At 42.0% G+C, this 26,342-nt stretch overlaps 1 protein-coding gene across 1 annotated transcript in view; it reads left to right on the top strand.

Annotated features, from left to right (window-relative positions):
• The window catches only part of KCNQ5 (potassium voltage-gated channel subfamily Q member 5), a gene marked incomplete at both ends in the record, with an annotated part of 576,625 nt that overhangs the window by 439,992 nt on the left and 110,291 nt on the right, over positions 1 to 26,342 (top strand). Inside the window, 2 exons of the mRNA XM_079716089.1 lie at positions 20,531 to 20,706; positions 20,969 to 21,094. Coding sequence (XP_079572215.1) covers positions 20,531 to 20,706; positions 20,969 to 21,094 — 302 coding nt within the window. The remainder of the gene's footprint in view (positions 1 to 20,530; positions 20,707 to 20,968; positions 21,095 to 26,342) is intronic.

Here is a 26,342-nt window from a genome sequence, read left to right as displayed (position 1 = left end):
ATAATGCTCCCTTTTCTCATTACAAAGGGAACACAGGCTTGTTATAGATCATTTGGACAAAAGAGATGTGCATAAAGAAACTAAACTTTACACATAATCCCACCACCCAAAGAGAGCCACTGTTAGCATGCAGCATAGGTACTTACGGTATTTAGTTTTATATGTACTGTAACAACACATAATTCTTCGGGGGCAAAGTTGGTATCAACCTTTGAATCCTGCTGTGTAAGCAGTTCTTTACATGATGATGTATTGGAGTAGTAGTATCCATGGTAATATTGCTACTAATGATAATAAATTAGATAAAATTTATTATGGGCTAGCACTGTACTAAGATCTTTTGAATGTGTTAACTTATTTAGTTATCACAACATCTCTATGATAGAGACACTTGTATGATTCTCCTTTTACAGATAAAGAAATAGACGCACAGAGAGGTTCACTGACTTAACCCGGGTAACCCAGCTAATAAGAGGCAGAACCAGGGTTAGAACTCAGGCAGACGGATTCCATAGTCCATGCTCCAGAGTAGATGGACTGGATTGTTTCTGATTAATCCATTTTTGTTAGAGATTTCAATTAGATCTAGGTTTTTTTAAATTTATTTATTTATTCATTCATTCATTCATGGCTGTGTTGGGTCTTCATTGCCACACGCAGGCTTTCACTAGTTGCGGTGAGTGGGATCTAGTCTTCGTTGCAGTGTGCGGGCTTCTCCTTGCAGTGGCTTCTCTTGTTGCGGAGCATGGGCTCTGGGTGCGCGGGCTTCAGTAGTTGTCGATCGCGGGCTCTAGAACGCAGGCTCAGTAGTTGTCGCGCACGGGCTTAGTTGCTCCGCGGCATGTGAGAGCTTCCCAGACCAGGGCTCGAACCCGTGCCCCCTTCCTTGGCAGGCGGATTCTTAACCACTGTGCCACCAGGGAAGTCCCTAGATCTAATTTTTATTTTATTTAATAATAGTATAATAAGGCTTCTTCTGCAAACCTTTATTGACATTACAATTTTGTTTACTAGGTTAAATTCCTAGAAGTAAAATTACTTAAATAATAGGTTTCACATAGTTAATACTTTTGGCCTATGATGCAAAAGGCCCCTCCTCCCAAAATTAAACCATTTTATTGTTCAATAAAACCTTCATGAAAGAACTTTTTCTCCTCCTCCTTGCCAATATTCACTATTTGTTTTTTAAACCTTGTTAGCTTGATAGCTTGAAATGGTACCTTGCTACTATCTTAAATTTCAAAACTAGAAATTATAAAGAACTTCTTTCCATATACTTATTGGCCATTTTTACTTCTTCTTAGGGTTAAACTTATATTTATGCCTTCTGTCCAATTTTCTACTAGCATGTTTTCTTATTAGTTTATTTTTATATATTCATGATGTTAATCCTTTGTCCATGATCATATGTGTTGCAAATATTTCTTTAAAGTATTTTTTTGCGTTTCAATCTATGTGGTTTTTTTAACATATTTTTTAACATCTTTATTGGGGTATAATTGCTTTACAATGTTGTGTTAGTTTCTGCTGTATAACAAAGTGAATCAGCTATACATATACATATATCCCCATATCTCCTCCCTCTTGCATCTCCCTCCCACCCTCCCTATCCCACCCCTCTAGGTGGTCACAAAGCACCAAGCTGATCTCGCTGTGCTATACCGCTGCTTCCCACTAGCTATCTATTTTACATTTGATAGTATATATAAGTCCATGCCACTCTCTGACATTGTCCCAGCTTATTACCCTTCCCCCTCCCTGTGTCCTCAAGTCCATTCTCTAGGTCTGCATCTTTATTTCTGCCCCGCCCCTAGGTTCTTCAGAAACTTTTTTTTTTTTTAGATTCCATATATATGTGTTAGCATACGGTATTTGTTTTTCTCTTGCTGACTTACTTCACTCTGTGTGACAGACTCTAGGTCCATCCACCTCACTACAAATAACTCAGTTTTGTTTCTTTTTATGGCTAAGTAATATTCCATTCCACATCTTCTTTATCCATCCATCTGTCAGTGGACACTTAGGTTGCTTCCATGTTCTGGCTATTGTAAATAGAGCTGCAGTGAACATTGTGGGACATGACTCTTTTTGAATTATGATTTTCTCAGGGTACATGGCCAGTAGTGGGATTGCTGGGTCGTATGGTAGTTCTACTTTTAGCTTTTTAAGGAACCTCCATACTGTTCTCCATAGTGGCTGTATCAATTTACATTCCCACCAACAGTGCAAGAGGGTTCCCTTTTCTCCATACCCTCTCCAGCGTTTATTGTTTGTAGATTTTCTGATGATGGCCATTCTGACCAGTGTGAGGTGATACCTCATTGTAGTTTTGATTTGCATTTCTCTAATGATTAGTGATGTTGAGCATCCTTTCATGTGTTTGTTGGCAATCTGTATATCTTCCTTGGAAAAATGTATATTTAGGTCTTCTGCCCATTTTTGGATTTGGTTGTTTGTTTTTTTGATACTGAGCTGCATGAGCTGCTTGTAAATTTTGGAGATTAATCCTTTGTCAGTTGCTTCATTTGCAAATATTTTCTCCCATTCTGAGGGTTGTCTTTTCATTTTGTTTATGTTTTCCTTTGCTGTGCAAAAGCTTTGAGGTTTCATTAGGTCCCATTTGTTTATTTTTGTTTTTATTTCCATTTCTCTAGGAGGCGGGTCAAAAATGCATCTTGCTGTGATTTATGTCATGGAGGGTTCTGCCTATGTTTTCCTCTAAGAGTTTTATAGTGTCTGGCCTTGAATTTAGGTCTTTAATCCATTTTGAGTTTATTTTTGTGTATGGTGTTAGGGAGTGTTCTAATTTCATTCTTTTACATGTAGCTGTCCAGTTTCCCAGCACCACTTATTGAAGAGGCTGTCTTTTCTCCATTGTATATCCTTGACTCCTTTATCAAAAATAAGGTGACCTTATGTGCGTGGGTTTACCTCTGGGCTTTCTATCCTGTTCCATTGATCTATATTTCTGTTTTGTGCCACTACCATACTGTCATAATTACTGTAGCTTTGTAGTATAGTCTGGAGTCCAGGAGCCTGATTCCTCCAGCTCCATTTTTCTTTCTCAAGATTGCTTTAGCTATTAGGGTTCTTTTGTGTTTCCATACAAATTGTGAAATTTTTTGGTCTAGTTCTGTGAAATATGCCACTGGTAGTTTGATAGGGATTACATTGAATCTGTAGATTGCTTTGGGTAGAATAGTCATTTTCACAATGTTGATTCTTCCAATCCAGGAACATGGTTTACCTCTCCATCTCTTTGTATCATCTTTAATTTCTTTCATCAGTGTCTTATAGTTTTCTGCATACAGGTCTTTTGTCTCCATAGGTAGGTTTATTCCTAGGTATTTTATTCTTTTTGTTGCAGTGGTAAATGGGAGTGTTTCCTTAATTTCTCTTTCAGATTTTTCATCATTAGTGTATTGGAATGCAAGAGATTTCTGTGCATTCATTTTGTATCCTGCTACTTTACCAAATTCATTGATTAGCTCTAGTCGTTTTCTGGTAGTATCTTAGGATTCTCTATGTATAGTATCATGTCATCTGCAAACAGTGACAGCTTTACTTCTCCTTTTCCTATTTGTATTGCTTTTATTTCTTTTTCTTCTCTGATTGCTGTGGCTATAACTTCCAAAACTATGTTGAATAATAGTGGTGAGAGTGGACAACCTTGTCTTGCTCCTGATCTTAGTGAAAATGGTTTCAGTTTTTCGCCACTGAGAACAGTGTTGGCTCTGGGTTTGTCATATATGGCCTTTATTATGTAGAGGTAAGTTCCCTCTATGCCTACTTTCTGGAGGGTTTTTATCATAAATGGGTGTTTTTTTTTTTGTCGAAAGCTTTTTCTGCATGTATTGAGATGATCATACAGTTTTTCTCCTTCAATTTGTTAATATGGTTTATCACATTGATTGACTTGTGTATATTGAAGAATCCTTGTATTCCTGAGATAAACCCCGCTTGATCATGGTGTATGATCCTTTTTGTGTGCTCTTGGATTCTGTTTGCTAGTATTTTGTTGAGCATTTTTGCATCTATGTTCATCAGTGTTATTGGCCTGTAGTTTTCTTTCTTTGTGACATCTTCATCTGGTTTTGGTGTCACGGTGATGGTGGCCTCGTAGAATGAGTTTGGGAGTGTTCCGCCCTCTGCTATGTTTTGGAAGAGTTTGAGAAGGATAGGTGTTAGCTCTTCTCTAAATGTTTGATAGAATTCGCCTGTGGAACCATCTGGTCCTTGGCTTTTGTTTGTTGGAAGATTTTTAATCACAGTTTCAATTTCAGTGCTTGTGATTGGTGTGTTTATATTTTCTATTTCTTTCTGGTTCAGTCTCAGAAGGTTGTGCTTTTCTAAGAATTTGTCCATTTCTTCCAGGTTGTCCATTGTATTGGCATAGAGTTGCTTGTAGTAATCTCTCATGATCTTTTGTATTTCTGCAGTGTCAGTTGTTACTTCTCCTTTTTCATTTCTAATTCTATTGATTTGAGTCTTCTCCCTTTTTTTCTTGATGAGTCTGGCTAATGGTTTATCAATTTTGTTTATCTTCTCAAAGAACCAGCTTTTAGTTCTATTTATCTTTGCTCTTGTTCCCTTCATTTCTTTTTCATTTATTTCTGATCTGATCTTTATGATTTCTTTCCTTCTGCTAACTTTTGGGTTTTTTTGTTCTTCTTTCTCTAATTGCTTTAGGTGCAAGGTTAGGTTGTTTATTTGAGATGTTTCTTGTTTCTTGAGGTAGGATTGTATTGCTATAAACTTCCCTCTTAGAATTGCTTTTGCTGCATCCCATAGGTTTTGGGTCGTCGTATTTTCATTGTCATTTGTTTATAGGTATTTTTTGTTTTCCTCTTTGATTATTTCAGTGATCTCTTGGTTATTTAGTAGTGTACTGTTTAACCTTCATGTGCTTGTATTTTTTACAGATTTTTTTTCCTGTAATTGATATCTAGTCTCATAGCATTGTGGTTGGAAAAGATACTCAATACGATTTCAGTTTTCTTAAATTTACCAAGGCTTGACTTGTGACCCAAGATATGATCTATCCTGGAGAATGTTCCATGAGCACTTGAGAAGAAAGTGTATTCTGCTGTTTTTGGATGGAATGTCCTATAAATATCAATTAAGTCCATCTTGTTTAACGTATCATTTAAAGGTTGTGTTTCCTTATTTATTTTCATTTTGGATGATCTGTCCATTGGTGAAAGTGGGGTGTTAAAGTTCCCTGCTATGACTGTGTTACTGTCGATTTCCCCTTTTATGGGTATTAGCATTTGCCTTATGTATTGAGGCGCTCCTGTGTTGGGTGCATAAATATTTACAATTGTTATATCTTCTTCTTGGATTGATCCCTTGATCATTATGTAGTGTCCTTCTTTGTCTCTTGTAATAGTCTTTATTTTAAAGTCTATTTTGTCTGATATGAGCATTGCTACTCCAGCTTTCTTTTGATTTCCATTTGCATGGAATATCTTTTTCCATCCCCTCACTTTCAGTCTGTATATGTCCCTAGGTCTGAAGTGTGTCTCTTGTATACAGCATATATATGGGTCTTGTTTTTGTATCCATTCAGCCAGTCTATGTCTTTTGGTGGGAGCATCTAATCCATTTACATTTAAGGTAGTTATAGATATGTATGTTCCTGTTACCATTTTCTTAATTGTTTTGGGTTTGTTATTGTAGGTCTTTTCCTTCTCTTGTGTTTCCTGCCTAGAGAAATTCCTTTAGCATTTGTTGTTAAGCTAGTTTGGTGGTGCTGAATTTTCTTAGCTTTTGCTTGTCTGTAAAGGTTTTAATTTCTCCGCCAAATCTGAATGAGATCCTTGCTGGCTAGAGTAATCTTGGTTGTAGGTTTTTCTCTTTCATCACTTTAAATATATCCTGCCACTCCCTTCTGGCTTGCAGAGTTTCTGCTGAAAGATCAGCTGTTAACCTTATGGGGATTCCCTTGTATGTTATTTGTTTCTTTTCCCTTGTTGCTTTTAATATTTTTTCTTTGTATTTAATTTTTGATAGTTTGATTAATGTGTCTCAGCATGTTTCTCCTTGGATTTATCCTGTATGGGACTTTCTGCACTTCCTGGACTTGACTGACTAATTCCTTTCCCATATTAGGGAAGTCTTCAACTGTAATCTCTTCAGATGTTTTCTCAGTCCCTTTCTTTTTCTCCTCTGCTTCTGGGACCCCTATAATTGGAATATTGGTGCATTTAATGTTGTCCTAGATGTCTCTGAGAGTATCCTCAATTCTTTTCATTCTTTTTTCTTTATTCTGCTCTGTGGCAGTTATTTCCACTCTTTTATCTTCCAGGTCACTTATCTGTTCTTCTGCCTCAGTTATTCTGCTATTGATTCCTACTAGAGAATTTTTAATTTCATTTATTGTGTTGTTCATCACTGTTTGTTTGCTCTTTAGTTCTTCTAGGTCCTTGTGAAATGTTTATTTTCTCCATTCTATTTCCAAGATTTTGGTTCACCTTTACTATCATTACTCTGAATTCTTTTTCAGGTAGACTGCCTATTTCCTCTTCATTTGTTAGGTCTGGTGGGTTTTTATCTTGCTCCTTCACCTGCTGTGTGTTTTTCTGTCTTCTCATTTTGCTTATCTTACTGTGTTTGGGGTCTCCTTTTCGTAGGCTACAGGTTCGTAGTTCCCATTGTTTTTGGTGTCTGCCCCCAGTGGCTAAGGTTGGTTCAGTGGGTTGTGTAGGCTTCCTGGTGGAGGGGACTAGTGACTGCTTTCTGGTGGATGAGGCTGGATCTTGTCTTTCTGGTGGGCAGGACCGCATCCGGTGGTGTGTTTTGGGGTGTCTGTGACCTTATTATGATTTTAGGCAGCCTCTCTGCTAATGGATGGGGTTGTGTTTCTGTCTTGCTAGTTGTTTGGCCCAGGGTGTCCAACACTGGAGTTTGCTGATCATTGAGTGGAGCTGTGTCTTAGGGTTGAGATGGAGATCTCTGGGAGAGCTTTTTCCATTTGCTATTATGTGGAGCTGGGAGGTCTCTGGTGGACCAGTGTCCTGAACTCGGCTCTCCCACCTCATAGGCAAAGGCCTGACACCCCTCCAGAGCACCAAGACCCTGTCGGCCACACGGCTCAGAAGAAAAGGGAGAAAAAATGAAATAAAGGAAGAAAGAAGGGAGGGAGGGAGGAAGGAAGGAAGGAAGGGAGGAAAATAAAGTTATTAAAATAAAAAAAATTATGAAAAGTTAAAAAGTAATAAAAAGAAAAAAAAGGGACAGACAGAACTCTGGGACAAATGGTAAAAGCAAAGCTAAACAGACGAAATCATACAAAGAAGGATACACATATACCCTGACCAAGAGAAAAAGGAAAAATATATATATATCTATAAATTTAAAAAAAGGAAGTGAGCAACCAAATCAATAAACAAATCTACCAGTGATAGTAAACGCTAGATACTAAACTAAGATAAACATAAAACCAGAAACAAATTACATGCAGAAAGCAAACCCCAAGTCTACAGTTGCTCCCTAAGTCCACATCCTCCATTTGGGATGACTGGTTGTCTATTCATGTATTCCACAGATGCAGGGCACATCAAGTTGATTGTGGAGATTTAATCCACTGCTCCAGAGGCTGCTGGGAGAGATTTCCCTTTCTCTTCTTTGTTCACACAGCTCCCGGGGTTCAGCTTTGGATTTGGCCCCACCTCTGCGTGTAGGTCACTGGAGGGCGTCTGATCTTCGCTCAGACAGGATGGGGTTAAAGGAGCAGCTGATTCGGCGGCTCTGGCTCACTCAGGCCAGGGAGGGGGGAGGGGCACGGAGTGCGGGGCGAACCTGCGGCGGCACAGGCCGGCGTGACGTTGCACCAGCCCGAGGCACGCCGTGCGCTCTCCCGGGGAAGCCGTCCCTGGATCCCGGGACCCCGGCAGTGGCGGGCTGCACAGGCTCCCCGGAAGGGGGGTGTGGATAGTGACCTGCGCTCTCACACAGGCTTCTTGGTGGTGGCAGCAGCAGCCTTAGCATCTCACACCCGTCTCTGGGATCCGCGCTTTTAGCCGCGGCTTGCGCGCGTCTCTGGAGCTCGTTTAGGCGGCGCTCTGAATCCCCTCTCCTCGCGCACCAGGAAACAGAGAGGGAAGAAAAAGTCTCTTGCGTCTTCGGCAGCTCCAGACCTTTTCCCGGACTCCCTCCCGGCCAGCCGTGGCGCACTAACCCCTTCAGGCTGTGTTCACGCCGCCAACCCCAGTCCTCTCCCTGCGCTCCGACTGAAGCCCGAGCCTCAGCTCCCAGCCCCGCCCGCCCCGGCGGGCGAGCAGACAAGCCGGGCTGGTGAGTGCCGGTCGGCACCGATCCTCTGTGCGGGAATCTCTCCGCTTTGCCCTCCGCACCCTGTGGCTGCGCTCTCCTCCGCGGCTCCGAAGCTTCTCCCTCCGCCACTCGCAGTCTCCGCCTGAGAAGGGGCTTCCTAGTGTGTGGAAACCTTTCCTCCTTCACGGCTCCCTCCCACTGGTGCAGGTCCCGTCCCAATCCTTTTGTCTCTGTTTTTTCTTTTTTCTCTTGCCCTACCCAGGTACTTGGGGAGTTTCTTGCCTTTTGGGGGGTCTGAGGTCTTCTGCCAGCGTTCAGTAGGTGTTCTGTTGGAGTTGTTCCACGTGTAGATGTATTTCTGATGTATCTGTGGGGAGGAAGGTGATCTCCACGTTTTACCCCTCTGCCATCTTGAAGGTCTTTTTAAACATATTTTTAACTTGTATATATTTTGTATATTCGTGCTTCTCAACTGAAAAATGATGGCTCTTTAACTGTATTGTTTCTAAGACCCTTGAAATTATAAAATGTTATCCTATTTCTGTGCTCACTATAAGCAAATAACCCATCAGATCAGCATTGAACATCTTACTATGACAGGTACTGAGCAGGCACTGAGGTTACAAGGAAAAATAAGTGCTTTGCCTGCCTTCAGTGTCTTACAGTTCCTGGGAGAGACCGGCAGGCAAGCAGATGGTACTCACAGTCGTAAGAGTGACAGGAGTGCACCCAGAGCCCCAGGCACCAGTGTGTGAGGGCAGCCTCCTTGACAAGTTGGCACCTGGGCTGAGCCCTAGCAGCAGCTGAGAGGTGGCCACACGGGGAGAGGGAGCGGCTTTGCAGACAGAGTAGCATTCTGTGGAGCACTTTGAAGCTGGGAAGCAGAATTTGATCTTTGTTCTAAGTAGTGGGAAAAAAAGGAAAAAAACTTTTTTTGATCAGAGAAGTAATATCATCACTTTTACATTTTAATCTGGCAAAAAAAATACGCAAGAGTTTAGAGAAAGCAAAGACAGGAGTGAGAAGAGCTGTTCGGAGTCTGTGGCGTGGCCGGGAGAGAGGGAGCCTCGCCCTGAGCTAGGGGACACGGGACCAGTGGGAGGAGGGAGAGAGGGGAGATACTTGGAGCAGAAGCAGCAGAAGTACACAGCTCGCTGGATGTGAGATGAGGGAAGCAGTAGAGAAGGTGCTCCCCTAAAATCGAACATGCAGTCTGTATCAGGATGCTGGGGTTTTAACTGGTACATTTATTCTGAAATGTACCTGGAGAAATAAATAGGTTTAGAATAATTCATAATTTTTTTTACAAAGGAGTAACATTGAAGGGATATTACCCTATCTAATATCTAGTGTCATACTGATGAGGCATAGGCAATAGAACAGAAAGAATCTAGAAACAGACCTCTCCATGAGTATATGGAAACATTTGGAAAAGAATAGGCTTTTGGGTTTCCCTGGTGGCGCAGTGGTTGAGAGTCCGCCTGCCGATGCAGGGGACGCGGGTTCGTGCCCCTTTCGGGAAGATCCCACATGCCGCGGAGTAGCTGGGCCCAGAGCCATGGCCGCTGAGCCTGCGTGTCCGGAGCCTGTGCTCCGCAATGGGAGAGGCCACAGTAGTGAGAGGCCCGCATACCGCAAAAAAAAAAAAAAAAAAAAAAAAAGAATAGGCTTTTTATTTAGGTGGTATTGGAAAAACTGGCTATCACATAGGATAAAAAGTAAGATTAGTTCTCTACTTCACCAGAGAGATAAACATAAATTTCATAAAAGTTAAAGATGTCTCAGTTAGAGTAATGTTAATTGTTATAACATACAAATCCTCAAATTCCAGTAACTTCTCAAAATAGAAGTTCATTTCTTCCTTGTGTGATAGTCCAATGAAGGTGCTTCTCGCTGGGGCTGGGGTGTGTGGTGGAAGCCCTGCTGCATGCAGTCACTCAGGACCCAGCTGACAAGGCCCTGCCATCTTCAGCATCTGGCCCCTAAGGACATACTGAAGGCCCACGTGGCAGACGAGAAAAGACAGCCCCTAAGGCCATCTGCTTCCCCTCAGCCTGGAAGAGGCACACACCATCTCCACTCACCTTCCATCGGCTAGGACGGGTCACATTCCCCCACCCAGAGGCGAGCAGACCTGGGAAATGACGTCCCTGGTAGGCAGCCCCTTCCCAGGGCTAGTTCTGCGCCTCAGAAGAGAAGCATGCATCTGTGGAGGACAGCTAGCTACCGTTGCCACAAAGAACATGCCAAACAGAGTACATATGTTAACTAAATGAGCAGCTAAATACACCAGACAGAATCTAGGAAGTAGTTTTATAATCTTGGGCAAAGGCCTTCTTGATGACTTGCCTTCTATGACTTCTTCATGACATGAATCTGTAAAAAAAAAGGTGATGTTTTGTCTATCATATTGGCAAAGATTACAAATTTATAATATTCCACATAATACTTGAAAATGCTTAGAACAGTATTACACAGTAAATAGTAAATTTTAGCTATTATTATTACTATCGTTATTAGCATTGCTTTTTATTAGCAAAGAGAGAGAAATACTTTCATACACTGTTAGTGATCATTGGTACTATCATTTGGAGGGCACTTTGATATCAAAACTCAAAACGTGCCAGCCTTCAACCCAGCAATGCAATCTCCAGGGGTGTATCCTTAAAGAGAATACCTACAAAAATTTGTGTAGGGCTTCCTTGGTGGCGCAGTGGTTGAGAGTCCACCTGCCGATGCAGGGGACGCGGGTTCGTGCCCCGGTCGGGGAAGATCCCACATGCCGCGGAGCGGCTGGGCCCGTGAGCCATGGCCGCTGAGCCTGCGCGTCAGGAGCCTGTGCTCCGCAACAGGAGAGGCCACAACAGTGAGAGGCCCGTGTACAAAAAAAAAAAAATTTTGTGTACAAGGCTATTCATTTCAGCATCATTTTAATAGCAAAAATTAAAGAACTTACAGCTCCTTAGTAAAGAATTAGCTAATTAAATTTACTTCTTATACATATGTCTAAGGTTTTGATATTTTATAGCAGCTATTACTTTTATAATTTTAAAACAGATATTTCATTAAAATTATCCAAATTTTAGCTTCTAGTGAAGTCACTGAAAAGAGCTCAAGGAATTAGAACAAAAATGGTGGTGGGAGAAGGGTAGAATCACCAGGAATGTAGTAATCGTTGCACTTCTGTTTTGCCCAGAGGCAACAAGATGAAATGACCTTAAAGTGCAAGAGGGAAATTTATGTTAGCTATTAGGGCAATCTTTCTGAGACTCTAACATAATTTACAAAAATGCTTAAAACCTTAAAGTGCAAGAGGGAAATTTATGTTAGCTATTAGGGGAATCTTTCTGAGACTCTAACATAATTCACAAAAATTCTGAAAACCTAAAGTCTCCAGACAGTTTCTGGATGTCAAGATGTAACCCCTTTGTGGTTCACCTCTAGAAAACTTATCTCTCCTAACAATTACTAGTATAAAAGTGTTCAACTATGCTTTGTTTAATCCATGTGATTTAGTTCTTCCCTTTATGATTTTAAATTAGGCCAAGCATACTAAAATATACTTTCTGATAGATGCATTGTATCACGTAATTGTAGCAACAAAACACAGCCCGCCAAGTTCAGATGTACAATTGACCCTGCTTTAACCCAATCTTAGGTCCGTGATAGGGTAACCTTGGATGTGAATCCACCTTATAATGAGGGCTTTTCAGTATTTCAGTGACTGATCCCTTTTACTCAGCATCCGGGGTGATCAATTTGTATTGATTTTGCTGACTAATCCTGGAGCCAAGTTACAGAGGGGTCTAATAATAACCTCATACACGCCCTACGTGTCTTAAACATCTCTACAGTATTTACTTCATTCAGATCTTTGCAGTCTCCTCAAGTCTCAAGAATTCATCCATAAGTCATTCTAAGTGACTCAGTGGATATGTGAGCCTACTTCCTAATCCCTTATAAGCCTATATTCCACGTCTCTAATGGGCTGCCTGTAACCAGTAACTATTTCTTCACTGCTTCCTGACTTGTTCCCCCACTGTTTCCGTTGGGAGGGGCATTTAAGAGCTCCAGATTACACTTTTTTTTTTCTTCATGCAGCTTGGAGCTCGTCCTTGTTTGTTAGCAGTTCTGTTTCTTTCTCTCGCCCCACTGTCTCTGGATGTATCCATTAAGGTACCATCTGTTTTGGTGCCATTTCATTTCTGCTTTATTCTCCCTGCACTTCTTTCTTTCGTCAGTGCTTTATCCTAACAATTTATTCTTGCTTTAGTTTCCACCTGCTTTTGCAGCCTACCCCTTTCACCCTCCCTGCCACCCCTACCCCCCAACCCATGTCACTCTAGATTTTCTTTATCCAAGGAATGGGGCACCATGACTCTTAAGGGCACAGCTTTGGAGTCAGGTAAGGGCCAGCTCAGCCGCTTGTAGGTGTTGTGCTTGGCTAGTTGACCCCCGCAAGCCTCAGTTCTTCATCTGTAAGGAGGAGATAGGAGTGATACTGTCTCCCTCATAGGGCTGTTGGGAGGACTAAATGAAATGATGGACCTCAGGGTTTCCCAGTCTTGGCACTGCTAACACTGGGGACTGGTACTTCTTTGTTCAGAGGGCTGTTCCCAGCATTGTAGGATGTTTTGAAGCAACCCTGGCCTCCACCACTAGATGCCAGCAGCAACCCCCTTCCCAGTTATGACAACCAAATATGTCTCCAGACATTGCCAAATGCCCCTGGGAGGCAAAATTGTCCCCACTGACAACCACTGGTGCACGTAAAGCATTTGGCACAGTGCCTGGTACACAGTAGGGACTTGATAAACATTTGCAATAGATTGATGATCAGATGGATGAATGAATATTCATTTCTAATGCAAGTGTCTAATACAGTGCTTGACCCTCAATTAACTTCTTCATACACGAACAGATGAACAAATGAATCTGAAGCCAATGAGCCTTGAGGGCTACCTGTAATTCCTACATTGTACTAAAAGGTGCTGTCTTCACTTAAAACAAATGCTCCTATGTTGCAAAAAACTTTTGGACAAATAACTAATTGTTATTAGTTAAATTGTTACTAGAGCAGCTTAAGCTGTTCTACCCAGTTTTTCCCCAGCTTTATTGAAATGTACTTGACAAAAACGTGGTGTAAGTTTGTGTACAATCTGTCGATTTGATACACTTACATACAGCAAAATGATTGTGAGATAACAACTCCATCACGTCGCGTAATTACCATTTCTTTTTTGTGGTGAAAATATTTAAGATTCACTCTCTTAGCAACTTTCAAATATATAATACAGTATTATTAACTATAATCACCATGCTGTACATTAGGTTCCCCAGAACTTATTCGTCTTATAACTGGAAGTTTACAGTCTTTCACCAGCATCTCCCCATTTCTCCCCACCCCCTACACCCTGGTAAACATGATTCTAGTCTCTGTTTCTATGAGTTTTACTTTTTTAGATTCCACATATGAGTGATATACAGTATCTGTCTTTCTCTATCCGGCTTATTTCACTTAGCTTAATGCCCTCGAGGTCCATCCATGTTTTTGCAGATATTAGGATTTCCTTCTTTCTCATGGATGTACAATATTTCGATAGATAGATAGGTAGGTAGATAGATAGATAGCTCTTCTTTACCCATTCATCCATTCATTGATGGACATTTAGGTTGTTTCCATATCTTGGCTATTGAGAATAATGCTGCAGTGAACACGGATGTGCAGACATCTTTCAAGATCCTGTTTTAATTATCTTTGGATATACACCCAGAAATAGGATTGCTGGGTCCTGTGATAGTTCTATTTTTAATTTTTTGAGGAACCTCCATACTGATTTCCATAGTGGCTGCACCAATTTACATTCCCACCAACAGTGCAAGAGGGTTCCCATTTCTCCACATCCTCACCAACATTTATCTCCTGCCTTTCTGATATAGCATTTTAACAGGTATGAGGTTTTGATTTGCATTCCCTAATGATTAGTGATATTGAGCACCTTTTCAATACACGTTGGCCATTTGTATGTCATCTTTGGGAGGATGTCTATGCAGATCCACTGCCCGATTTTTAATTTGATTGTTTGGGGTTTGGGGTTTGCTTTTCTTTTTTACTATTGAATTGTATTAGTTATTTGTATATTTTGGATATTAACTCCTTATCAGCTGTGTGATTTGAAAATATTTTCTCTCTTTCATTGCCTTTTCATTTTGTTGATGGTTTCCTTTGCTGTACAGAAGATTTTCAGTTTGCTATAGTTTCACTTGTTAATTTTTGCTTTTCTTGCCTTTGCTTTTGGTGTCAAATCCAAAAAATCATTGCCAAGGCAAATGTCAAGAAGCTTACCCCCATGTTCTTCTAGGAGTTTTATAGTTTCAGGTGTTTCATTTGTCTTTAATCCATTTTGAGTTAATTATTGTGAGTGGTAAGATAGTGGTCCAGTTTCATTCTTTTGCATGTGACTGTCCAGTTTTCCCAACACCATTTATTGAAGAGACTGTCCTTTCCCCATTGTATATTCTTGGCTCCTTTCTCATTAATTAATTCACCATATATGTGTGGGTTTATTTCTGGGCTCTCTATTCTGTTCCATTGACCTATGTGTCTGTTTTTATGCCAATATCATACTGTTTTGATTAGTATAACTTTGTAATATAATTTGAAATGAGAATGTGTGATGTTTCTAGTTTTGTTCTTCCTTCTCAAGATTGTTTTGGCTATTCAGGGTCTTTGTGATTCCATACGAGTTTGGGACTGTTTGTTCTATTTCTGTGAAAAACAGCACTGGAATTTGATAGAGATTGCACTGAATCTGTAGATTGCTTTGGGTAGTATGGACATTTTAACAATACAAATTCTTCCAATCCATCAGCATAGAATATCTTTCCATTTATTAGTGTCTTCTTCACTTTCTTTCATCAATGTTTTATAGTTTTCACCAAACAGATCTTTCACCTCCTTGATCAAACTCCTTCCTAAATATTTTATTCTTTTTGATGCTATTGTAAATGGGATTTTTTCCTTAATATCTCTTTCTGATAGATTGTTGTTAGTGTATAGAAACACAACTGATTTTTGAATATTTATTTTGTGTCCTGCAACTTTGCTTAATTCATTTATTATTTCCAAGAGTTTTTTGGTGGAGTCTTTAGGGTTTTCTATATATAATATGTCATCTGCAAATAGTGACAGTTTTACTTCTTCCTTTCTGATTTGTATGACTTTTATTTCTCCTTCTTGCCTAATTGCTCTGGCTAGGACTTCCAATACTAAGGTGAATAAAACTGGCAAGAGTGGGCATCTTTAATTTGTTCCTGATCCCAAAGGGAAAGTTTTCAGTTTTTTACTGAAAACATCATACTGAGTATGATGTTACCTATGGGCTTGTTTTGTGGCCTTTATTACGTTGAGGTGCATTCCCTCTATATCCACTTTGTTGAGAGTTGTTATCATGAAAGTGTGTGTATTTTGTCAAGTGCTTTTTCTACATCTATTGAGATGATCGTATAATTTTTATCCTTCCTTTTGTTAATGTGGTGTATCACATTGATTGATTTGCAGATGTGGAACCATCCTTGCATCCCTGGAATAAATCCTACTTGGTCATGGTGTATGATCCTTTTAATGTACTGTTGAATTCAGTTTGCTAGGACTTCATTAAGGACTTTTACATCTACATTCATCAGGCATATGTACTTTTATTTTCTTGTGGTGTCCTTATCTGGTTTTGATATCAGGGTAATGCTGACCTCATAAAATGAGTTTGGAAGTGTTTCCTCCTCTTCTGTTCTTTTTATGGAAGAGTTTGAGAAGGATTGGTACTTATTCTTTAAATGTTGGTATAATTCACCAGTGAAGCCTTCTGGTCCTGGACTTTTTTGTTTGTTAGGAGGTTTTTGATTACTGATTCTATCTCTTTATTAGTAACTGGTCTGTTCAGCTTTTCTATTTCTTCCTGATTTAGCCTGGTAGGTTGTATGTTTCTAGTAATTTAACTATTTCTTCTAGGTTTTCTGTTTTATTAAGATCTGTTTCTGGTAGTTTGTCTTGTTCTTTTGTTTGGAACATATTATTTTGTTTCTTCATTTTCCTTGACTCTTTGTGTGGGTTTCTCTGTGTTAGATAAACAGCCACCTACCCCAGTCTTGACAGACTGATCTTGTGTAGGAGATGAACATCATCAGTCAGCCTAGCCTTGGCTTCTCATTGTCTCTAAAACCTATGTGATTGTCTAATCACTTTCCCTGTTTTTAGTGGCTCCCAGTGGTTGAATATGTGCCCAGACTGATCAGTGTCCCAGGGGGAGGGTCACAGTCAGCTCCTAGATACAGGCCAGTTGGAAGCTGGACCCTAGGAGCAATGGGGAAAGTGTGTCATTAGGCCCCATCCAAGGAGAAACTGGGAGGTGGGCATTTCACCTGTCCCCTCTGTACTGGGTCCAGTTATACAGCCATGGAGTGGCGGAGGGGGCTATGGGGTCCGGAACCCATTATGAACTTCTTTCTTTGCTACAGGCCTATGGGATTCCTGAATAAAAGCCCCACTGGCTGTCAGAGCCAGGTGATCCAGGGGTTCTTCTGTCAAGCAGCAGCCTCAAAAGCTGGGGCACCAGATGTGTATAAAAGCTTCCTGAGGGAGATACTGGCAAACTGGAGCAGGCCAGAGGGAGAGGCCAGGGGAGGCGTCCACCCGCTTCTGTGGTCTCAGGAGAGAACTGCAGTCACTCCCTAGTTGGATGCTAAAAGTTAGAGGTCTGACTGGCAGGTGGCAGCTTTTAAAGTACACAAATAGAACCCTTTCAGGGAAGGTCGGGGAGACGGGCATTTCTGCCTGGACACGGGCAGTGGGTGAGCGGAGGCCCAGTGCTCACGCCTGCTAATACCTGCTTCTGTGTTTGCTGTAGTATGTGGGGCTCACGGATGCAAGCCCCACAGCTTTCAGAGCTAGGTGTTTGGGGGGGCCATCCCTCTGGTGGGAGTCTTAAAAATTGGGGCGCTAAAAATGGGGTTCAGACCCTTAGCCTCACAGGGAAAAGCTGGGAGTTGGAGGTCCCTGCTGTGTGCTAGGACTGGGGTTTATGGCGAGTGCGTCTCAGCCTCTCCTGCCGTTTTGATGTGAGCGTTTTCTCATTCTCCCAGTGCATAGGAGCCCCTTGGCTAGTTTCTGGATTTCCTGCAGAGGGAATTACTGCGTGTGTAGCTGTTCATTTGGTGTGTCTGTGGGAGGGCAGCGGTTCAGGGGTCTCCCATGATGCCATCTTTAAAGACCACGGCTGCCCACTGTCATAAAAGGTAAATCTTAGGGAGATTTGCTTTTTATATACATCAGTAGCTGACGGCTGTGAATTATTATATTGCTGTAGAATTCTGTGCTGGTTTGATTAACTTACAGGTATTTTAGATTGACGTTCCAGTTATTAAACCACTGATACGGTAAGAGAACAAAGCTCAAGCTACTTTTTTTTTTGTTTTGTTTTGTTTTTGTTTTTTTTTTGTTTTTGCGGTACGCAAGCCTCTCACTGCTGTGGCCTCTCCCGCTGCGGAGCACAGGCTCCGGACGCGCAGGCCCAGCGGCCATGGACCACGGGCCCAGCCGCTCCGCGGCACGTGGGATCCTCCCGGACCGGGGCACGAACCCGCGTCCCCTGCATCGGCAGGCGGGCTCTCAACCACTGCGCCACCAGGGAAGCCCTCAAGCTACTTTTAAATGTTTATTAACCTAAGTTTATTCTATAAACATATATTGAGTGCCTACCACGTTTCAGGCACTGTTCTAGATACTTCGGATACAAGTATCCAACCTTGTGGAACCTCCATTCTGCTAAGTAATGGTCTACAAAAATAATAAATACATAAATAAAAATGAAAGTCAAGAGTACTCATAACTTCTAAAATATTAACCTGGGAAATATCTCGGTGGTACTGACAGCAAAATTCCAGTGGATGACTGTAATCCAACAAGAAACATTTTTGTGGGTGCATTCATTGTGTGCCATTTGGTTGCTCATTTATGACTTCATTTCATTGAACTCTTTCTGATCTGAATTAAAATGAGCGTATTAAATCTAATCTGTGGTTACCTCTACATATTTTGTGACTTAAAACCTTTAGATTATGACTCACTGTGTGCATAATTTTTGAAACTGTCTCAAACCTACAGGGTTCCTTTTACTTTTTCTAGGTCTTCTCTAATGAACTGACTTTATAGCATACTTTTTGTGCTGTAGTGTAACAGGCCTATAGCTGATTTTTTAAAACTAAGACAATATATGTTTTTTGTGTCTCACTTTTTTCATCTGTAGAATACCTAACCAACACAGGTGTCATAAGAATTAAAATAATATAACATTTGTAAAAACCTAGAACTAAAGGAAGTGCCTGGCACAAAGTAAATTTTAAGTCTGTGCTTTCTGCACCCCTACTGGTCATTTACTTATTTCAATTTTTTCTAATATTTTAACATGGTCAATAGGGTATTGTACCTTTTTCTTTCCTTTGTACACTTGTGAGGAAGCAGGCCTACAGTGAGAAATAGAAGCAAAATGTATATCCATCAGGGCCATGTAAGGAGTGTCTCTTTGTCTGCAGACCTCTTGTCTTGGAAGTAAGTCCCTCCAGATGATGAAAACCAAGAGATGTTTTCACATTTTTAAAGTTTTTTCCTGATTTCAAAAGACATTTTCATTGTTATAAAACTCCAACATTACCAAAATTAATAACTTAGAAAGTGCTAAGTCCCTTTATCCACATACTCACCACAACTCTCTACCCCAGAGAGAATTCATAGTAATATTCTGTGTCTGTTCTCGCATGTCTTTTCTAGGTGTATAATACATGTTGTATTAAATAAGAGTACATTGTACACACTGCTTTGCAACTGACTTCAGTTCCTTAATGCCTTTGATGTCCGTATCAGCGTATGTAGTTCCTTCTCATCTCTGACAGCTATGGAGCGAGAGAAAAGGATGCATTTGTGGCTGGCTGTGCACCCAGCCACAAGCTCCCGCAGCGTGCAGATCCAACTGGAGGAGTCCCTTTGGCTGACCCACGTCCTGCCAACCCCTGACCCTCTCCAAGTCCTGACCCAAAAGGGCACCAGGAGAGTGAGTCTAAGGACACTCTCAGTACACACCAGGGGCCAGGCCTTCCTGAATGCAGGCACTACTGGGCTGGACAAAGGGTACACATTCACACAGCACGTACCCCTGAGGCTCCCAGAACCATCAGTAACTGCAAGCCCCTGAGGTGGAGCTCTTCTTTGGAGCGTGGCCACCTGGCCACGCACAGCCCGCTCGCAGCAGGAAGGACATCCCACTGAGGATGATGAGGTCACGCAAACCTACTGTAGAGTCTCCACTGGAAGCCATTCACCCCACTTCACCTCTCCCACTTCAAAGCCTCCCTCCCTCACTCAGATATTCACCCTTGCAGCGATTAAGTCATTCGTCTTTTCTATGCCCTTCTTAGCTGCTCTTTTTAGCTGACAAAAGGGCAGATATGATTTCAGCCAGATGTCAGTATGTCACACATTAAGTATCCCTTCCCATGCAGTGCGTAGTGTGTGTGATCACCTCCTCTGTTGTAACAAATGGAATGTTAATTGACTTGTGTACAGAACTTACCCAGAACTGGCTGGCGCCGTACAGAGCACGCAGAGCAGAACGCTTAGCGCAGCCCGCTCACTTAGGGCCTTTGGCTGAGAGGCTGTAAAGGTGCGGACCCCACAACACAAGTGAAGTTTCTGCAGAACGGAGCTACCAGCTTCTTCGGCGAGAAAACAGGAGACGTGATTATGCGAAGTAGCCCTTTCGCGTCTGGACAGGCTATGTACCCTCTGTGGCATCAGCCAGCAGGCCGCGGTGCCGGGGCAGAGGCAGAGGCAGAAGCCCCCTCCTACAGGCAGGACCACCCGTGCCGCCAGGACTGCCGTGGGGACGCTGCGCCAGCCCGGAGCCCTCCGGAGCACGGGACCTTCCAAAGGCGGTGTCCAGGCCTTTGAAGGTTAAACGGCGAGCGGTCCAAACCTGCGTGGCTAAAGCAGAGAACGGCCGAGGGTCAGACCCGGGGCAGCAGGCGCAGGAGGCCACGTCCTCCGCCTTCCCCTTCTTGGCGATCACAGAGCCCGCGTGGCGCGCGCCGGCCTGGGGCTCAAGAGCCGTTCCCTGGGCCCCGAACAGATCAAAGGGACCCTTTCTGTTTTGGGAGCTAGAACCTCCTGGTCGTGCTGCTCACGGCTGCTTCGCCCTGTTTCTTTCAGATACCATCGTCCTCATCGCCTCCATAGCAGTAGTTTCTGCCAAAACTCAGGGTAACATCTTCGCCACGTCGGCGCTGCGCAGCCTGCGCTTCCTGCAGATCCTGCGCATGGTGCGCATGGACAGGCGCGGCGGCACCTGGAAGCTGCTGGGCTCCGTGGTCTACGCGCACAGCAAGGTGGGGGGCCTCACCCAGGTGCGGGCAGGGTGTTCTTAACTTCTTCCCTTGCTGCCGTGCTATTGACTAAACCCATCGAAAGCAAACTTCATCTTTTCAGTAATTGGCTAAAGCAATGTGGGACACAAGGTGTAGTGGATTATGTGAAAGTCATCATAAATATCCAAGCAGTAGTCAAACACATGGAATCATGCTTGTATTTTTTTTTTCCTTTTTCAAAGATTTTTCACCTCTAAAAATCTCTCATTCCTTTTATATCTAGGAATTAATCACAGCTTGGTACATAGGATTTTTGGTTCTGATTTTTTCGTCTTTCCTTGTCTACCTGGTGGAAAAGGATGCCAATAAGGAATTCTCTACATACGCGGACGCACTCTGGTGGGGCACGGTGAGTATAAGGACCTGCTTTTATTTATTGGATGTTGTGAGATGCTTCCTTTGAATGTAGTGTAGGGACTCCCATGAGTGGTCTCAGTAAAACTATGAACTTCCAAAAGGGAGTTAAGTGAAAATGTACAGCACTTATAAGTATAAACTCTGAAGAGTTTCCCCGTTAAGTCCAACCAAGTTAAGTTCTCTTACAAATCATCAGTAGTATTTCTTGCATGCTAGACTGTTGCCAAAATAAAGACAAGTAATTTTTTAACCGTGATTAAAATGTTCATGGGCTTGTTCGTTTTAACTTTGTGGAGCACAGCTTTAAAGTACAAATGGTTGCATTGTTTTGCCACTCATCAAAAAGTTTATCTGAGGTTTAAAACAAAAAAGGAATACTAGCTGAATGAAAGAAGAGTAAAATTATGGTACAAAAAGGGAAGAAGAGAAGAGTGGTCACCATCTGTGAGATCAGAGACTGTAGGCCCTGAATTTCAAAACTTTCCACTCATAAACCTCTTTTTCCTTTATATTGTTGTTAAAGGATAGTTTTCCAAACAAATAAAAGTAAAATCACGACTCTCATACAGGCAGAAAATAAACATGTCCTCAGGATTTTATGTAAACTTTTAAGTATTCAAATGAATATGCAAACAGAGGCACACCTGGCTTCTTCCACAGTGAAAGAGGAAAGTCAGAGGAACCCGCACCAGACAGAATGTACTTACACGTCCATAGACAAGAATTATTTTGCATTGCTGCTACAACTTCTGTACTCCTAAAATAGCTCAAAGACCTGCAAGGTGCAGAGTGCGCCCCATGAAAGCAGGAACTGAGAACCTGGACGAGTGTACTCTAAACAACACATAGTTTTCCAGCAAAGCAAAAATTGTCTTGACAGGGTAAAGAATCTATAAAACAGTCGATGAAACGTGTACCCTATTAAGAATGTCATAGGATAAAGGAGTGCTTTATGCAATGTGTAAACTACATTTTTAAAAATTCTATTCCTTAAAACATTCCAAAAGGGTGAAAATACAAGAGCAGTTATAGTTGTTTGAAGACTTTCCCTGTCTCTTTGGTCCAACAAATTTGTTCTCTTATAAATCATCGGCAGTATTTCTTGAGTGCTAGATTGTTGCCAAAATAAAAATCTGTCATCTTCTTAAACTGTGATTTAAACATTGGTAAGTTTGTTTGCCGGTTTGCTTTGTGGAGCACAGATTTAAGTTCCCAATTGTTGCATTGTTCCACTATTTATCAGAAGCTCATCAGTGAGAACTAGAACTCTTGTCAAGGACATGGATAACTCGTCAGGGCCTGTAGTAAGCAGAACTTGGTATGTTTGTGGGTTGCATAGCAGCAATAATATGAATAAAAATCAAAAATATATTCATCTGAAGATTAAGATTTTTTTTCCTTAAATTATCAGAGTTAAATGTCTCCAAGACTGTGCCACTGATAACAAAGCATTCTGTTGGTTTAACAATTTGGTTTCCAACTCCTTCCCCTACCCCACAAGCAATAATGGCCACTTTGAAAGGAGGAAAGTGGAAAACCCAGAAGAGAGCAGTCATCTGACATTCTTAAAACACTTCTTATGTGTAGAGAACAAATGAAAATCTGTGACTCACGGTGGGATAAACTGTGTAAACTGAGCAAACAGGAGACTTTTCTAGCCAGCAAGGGGAAGACAACTGATCATCTCAGGCTTCAAAGCAGCGATTTGAATTGAAATTTAGATTTTGTGCCTCTGTGATAATTCTAACGTGCGTGAGTGACGGGACACTCAGAAGCCCCTTCTCTGAGGTGCATCTGTTGGTGGGTCCACCTGGCAGCTCTCTGGCCTTCTGGCCTTCCATCTTCCTTTCTCCTTCCTACTAATCAGAATCACTGCACTGTGTGTTGAACAGTGTGTGGGAAGCTCTGAATGTGCCTCTCACTTAGTCACCAGCTTGTTTCTTTTGCCAGAACAACGCATGTAGCAGGTTTCCAAAGGTCATCTCTGTTCGTTTCAGGGAAAAGCAACATCTATTCATTGATTTCATTCCAGTAGTGCTATTTGACTGAAGTTTAACCTGTACTTAACGGGATCTTTGAATGGCCTAATTATGTCTCTTTAAAGAAAAAAAAAAAAATCTAGCCTTGAATACAAGGGTAAAAATTTTCTAAGGTGTTGAGCTTCTAGGAATAAAAAAGGCCTTGTTTGTCCACAGTGGGTTTGTTGATATTAACTGACTCATTCATGAAATCGTGTGAAGCCACAAAAAGCAAACAAGAGAACTTATTAGTTCTATTCCTTATAAGAACATACTAGGTCTCCAGTGTGAAGTAAAACAAATTTAAAATACTGACTATACCTTTTATTATATGTTAATGAAGACCTTAATGAAATCTATGTCTGGATACTTTTTAGTTAAAATTGTCCATGTTCGAAGTGAGAGAGTGGCATGGACATGTATACACTACCAAATGTAGAATAGATAGCTAGTGGGAAGCAGCTGCATAGCACAGGGAGATCAGCTCGGTGCTTTGTGACCGCCTGGAGGGGTGGGATAGGGAGGGTGGGAGGGAGATGCAAGAGGGAGGAGATATGGGGATGTATGTATACGTATAGCTGATTCACTTTGTTATACAACAGAAACTAACACAGCCGTGCAAAGCAATTATACTCCAATAAAGATGTTTAAAAAAATAAAAATAAAGTTAAAATTGTCCATGTTGCATGTAATGGACACCTTGCTAACTACAGAAGTATCCAGAATACATATGGAAATGAAAGCATCCTGAGCTGGAGTGTTGCTTATTGCTAGGCTTTGGTGAAAAAAAAAAAAAAAAAAAAAGGAAATCCTCATTTCTCAAAAAAAAAAATGCCCGTAGTATCGACATTAAGTATAAAATGCCATTTGTAGGCTATGGATCCAGTGTTCCAGTGAATTCTAAACATTACATACGAAACCCCTTCCATTAATAAGGTGCTGAGGGCCGTACCCAAACCAACTGCAGGAGGAACACGTAGTGCCATCAGCACTGCTCAGAGCCAATAACAGTTCAGAGAACTTTGATACCTGAAAACAATGCCATACTAGCGAACAACAGCACTCAGCCCACTGAGTAAGCGGGATAATCCATACAAAGGGCTGGTCCTAAGCGCATGGCAGGTACCCAACCACAGATGCGGCTGCCGTGGATGTGAGGTGGGAGAACCGCTACAGCCAAGGAACACAGAGCGGTACCTTCCTGGCATACCCATGGCTTAAGCGCAGAAGGGGCGTGGGAACTGGGGTTTCGATGAAAAGATGTTCTGGCTTCTGAAGGAGCAACTGAAGAGGCGTTGATGACAGTGGACGTGCGGGGGCAGAGGGGAGGCTGAGGCCCCGGCTGCGGCTCCGGGACAGGAGGACCTTCTGGTTGCTGGGCGGAGTTCCATTTAACGTTATTTCCTATTGTTATTATCCGCCTTTCCAGTTGCTTTGGGTTTATTCTGAAGTAATTTAAAAACAGGTTTTCCCACAGTTATGTTTTATTATGATTTCCTTCTTTCCTGTTATTATTTTCTTCCTTTTGATTGGCTGAAACAACTTACGATCCCATCCTCCTGAAGTCATTTTTCCTGGTAATGACCTATTCTTGAAGGCCAGCTTGTCCTCTTTCTATTTACCACTATTCCTGTGACGAAGACAGTGTTCAACAGGTTTTTTTAAAGATGCAAACAACAGCGGATGGTATAAATCTACTCTTGAGCAAGCATCTGAAAAATACAGCCTCCACCTCAGACCTGTGCCTGAGATGATTCCTTCAGGCATGTAGAGGATTTGATGTCGGCCAGAGCTAGTTCCAGAATTCATGTTAAAACCTGACAATCTTTCTCCAAGCATCAGTATAGGAGTCTCTGCATTCAACAGGTTGTGCAGCCCAAATATATGCCATGAGTTTCATCCCCCTGCAAAATCTAAGAATAGGAAATGGTGCACATTTGTGGAAAGAGCTAAGATACCCTTGTCACTGATAGCATCTGTTACCCTTCCAAGAATCAACCCTCCTTCCATCAGGTTCACCAGGACAAAATTTTTTCTGCCACCTCATAGAAGCTGTTGCTTTTTGACTTATCTGAGTTGGATAATTAACTGTATCTGCTGGTACTATTAATTAAAGTTGTGTTTCTTACTACCAATGCATTACCCGATGGCATCCAAGCCTTACTTTACTTCTAACCATTCAAGATTATTAACAACCAAGTGAAAATTGAGACACACATAGCCCAGCCATTACCCCCCAAAACAGCTGAGTGGTCAATAACCTCTCCAAGTGCCACGCCTACCTTAAGGGCGTGTATGGGGTATACTGGTTATAAGTCTCTGTGGGGAACTCTTTCCTAAGATGTCTGTTCCTTGAAAATTGTCACCGCACACTCGACTCTGGACACTTTTGCTCAGTATTACTCCATAAGCACTGAGTACGTGCTGTATTGAAAAAAAAAAACCATATTATAGTCAGGGGACCAGGGTTCCAACCCCATTGTTATTGGAGGTGTGATATTAAGCAATTTTTTAATATCTCTCTAAAACTGAGAAAAGACTAGTGCCCAAAGACAAAGTTGCTGTGTGTATTAAATGAGATTAGGACGTGTAAATGTACTTTATCAAGCACTAGACGGATGTTAGTCACCACTATTACTACATATTTGACCACAGTCCTGGAAGAACAGTATGGAATGCTAATGCCCTGAGCTCCCTGCCACAGCAGAACCCAAATTTTATGATGCCACCATCACAGGAGTTTCTGATGTTTGAAGATCAAAAATCTTTCTGATGTACTAGTTCAAGGTGACCAAATTTCAAAATTGACTGTGCAGATTCTGTAACTACCCACTATCTGAAACCGTATGCTCAGGAAGTGGCCCAAAGAGAAGAGAAGGGAAGAAAAGAGACTCGAAAGAAGAGAAAAAGAGCAAAGAGGAGGAAAAGGGAAGGGGAGGGGGAGGGGGAAGGGGAAAGGAGATTGTTGACAACTGTCAACACGAATCGTCTTCCCTTGAAGGACCACCTGAGGAACCTTCATGCACTGTTGGTGGGAAGGTAACTTGGTGAAGCCACTGTGGAAACCAGTATAGAGGTTCCTCAAAAACATGAAGACTGGGCTTCCCTGGTGGTGCAGTGGTTGAGAGTCTGCCTGCCGATGCAGGGGACACGGGTTCGTGCCCCGGTCCGGGAAGATCCCACATGCCGCAGAGCGGCTGGGCCTGTGAGCCATGGCCGCTG

This window comes from Hyperoodon ampullatus (assembly GCF_949752795.1).
Source record: "Hyperoodon ampullatus genome assembly, chromosome: 12".
In the NCBI taxonomy this organism is placed as follows: Eukaryota; Metazoa; Chordata; class Mammalia; order Artiodactyla; family Ziphiidae; genus Hyperoodon; species Hyperoodon ampullatus.
Note: the sequence above shows the minus strand (reverse complement) of the source record. Positions and strands in the feature narration are given on the sequence as shown.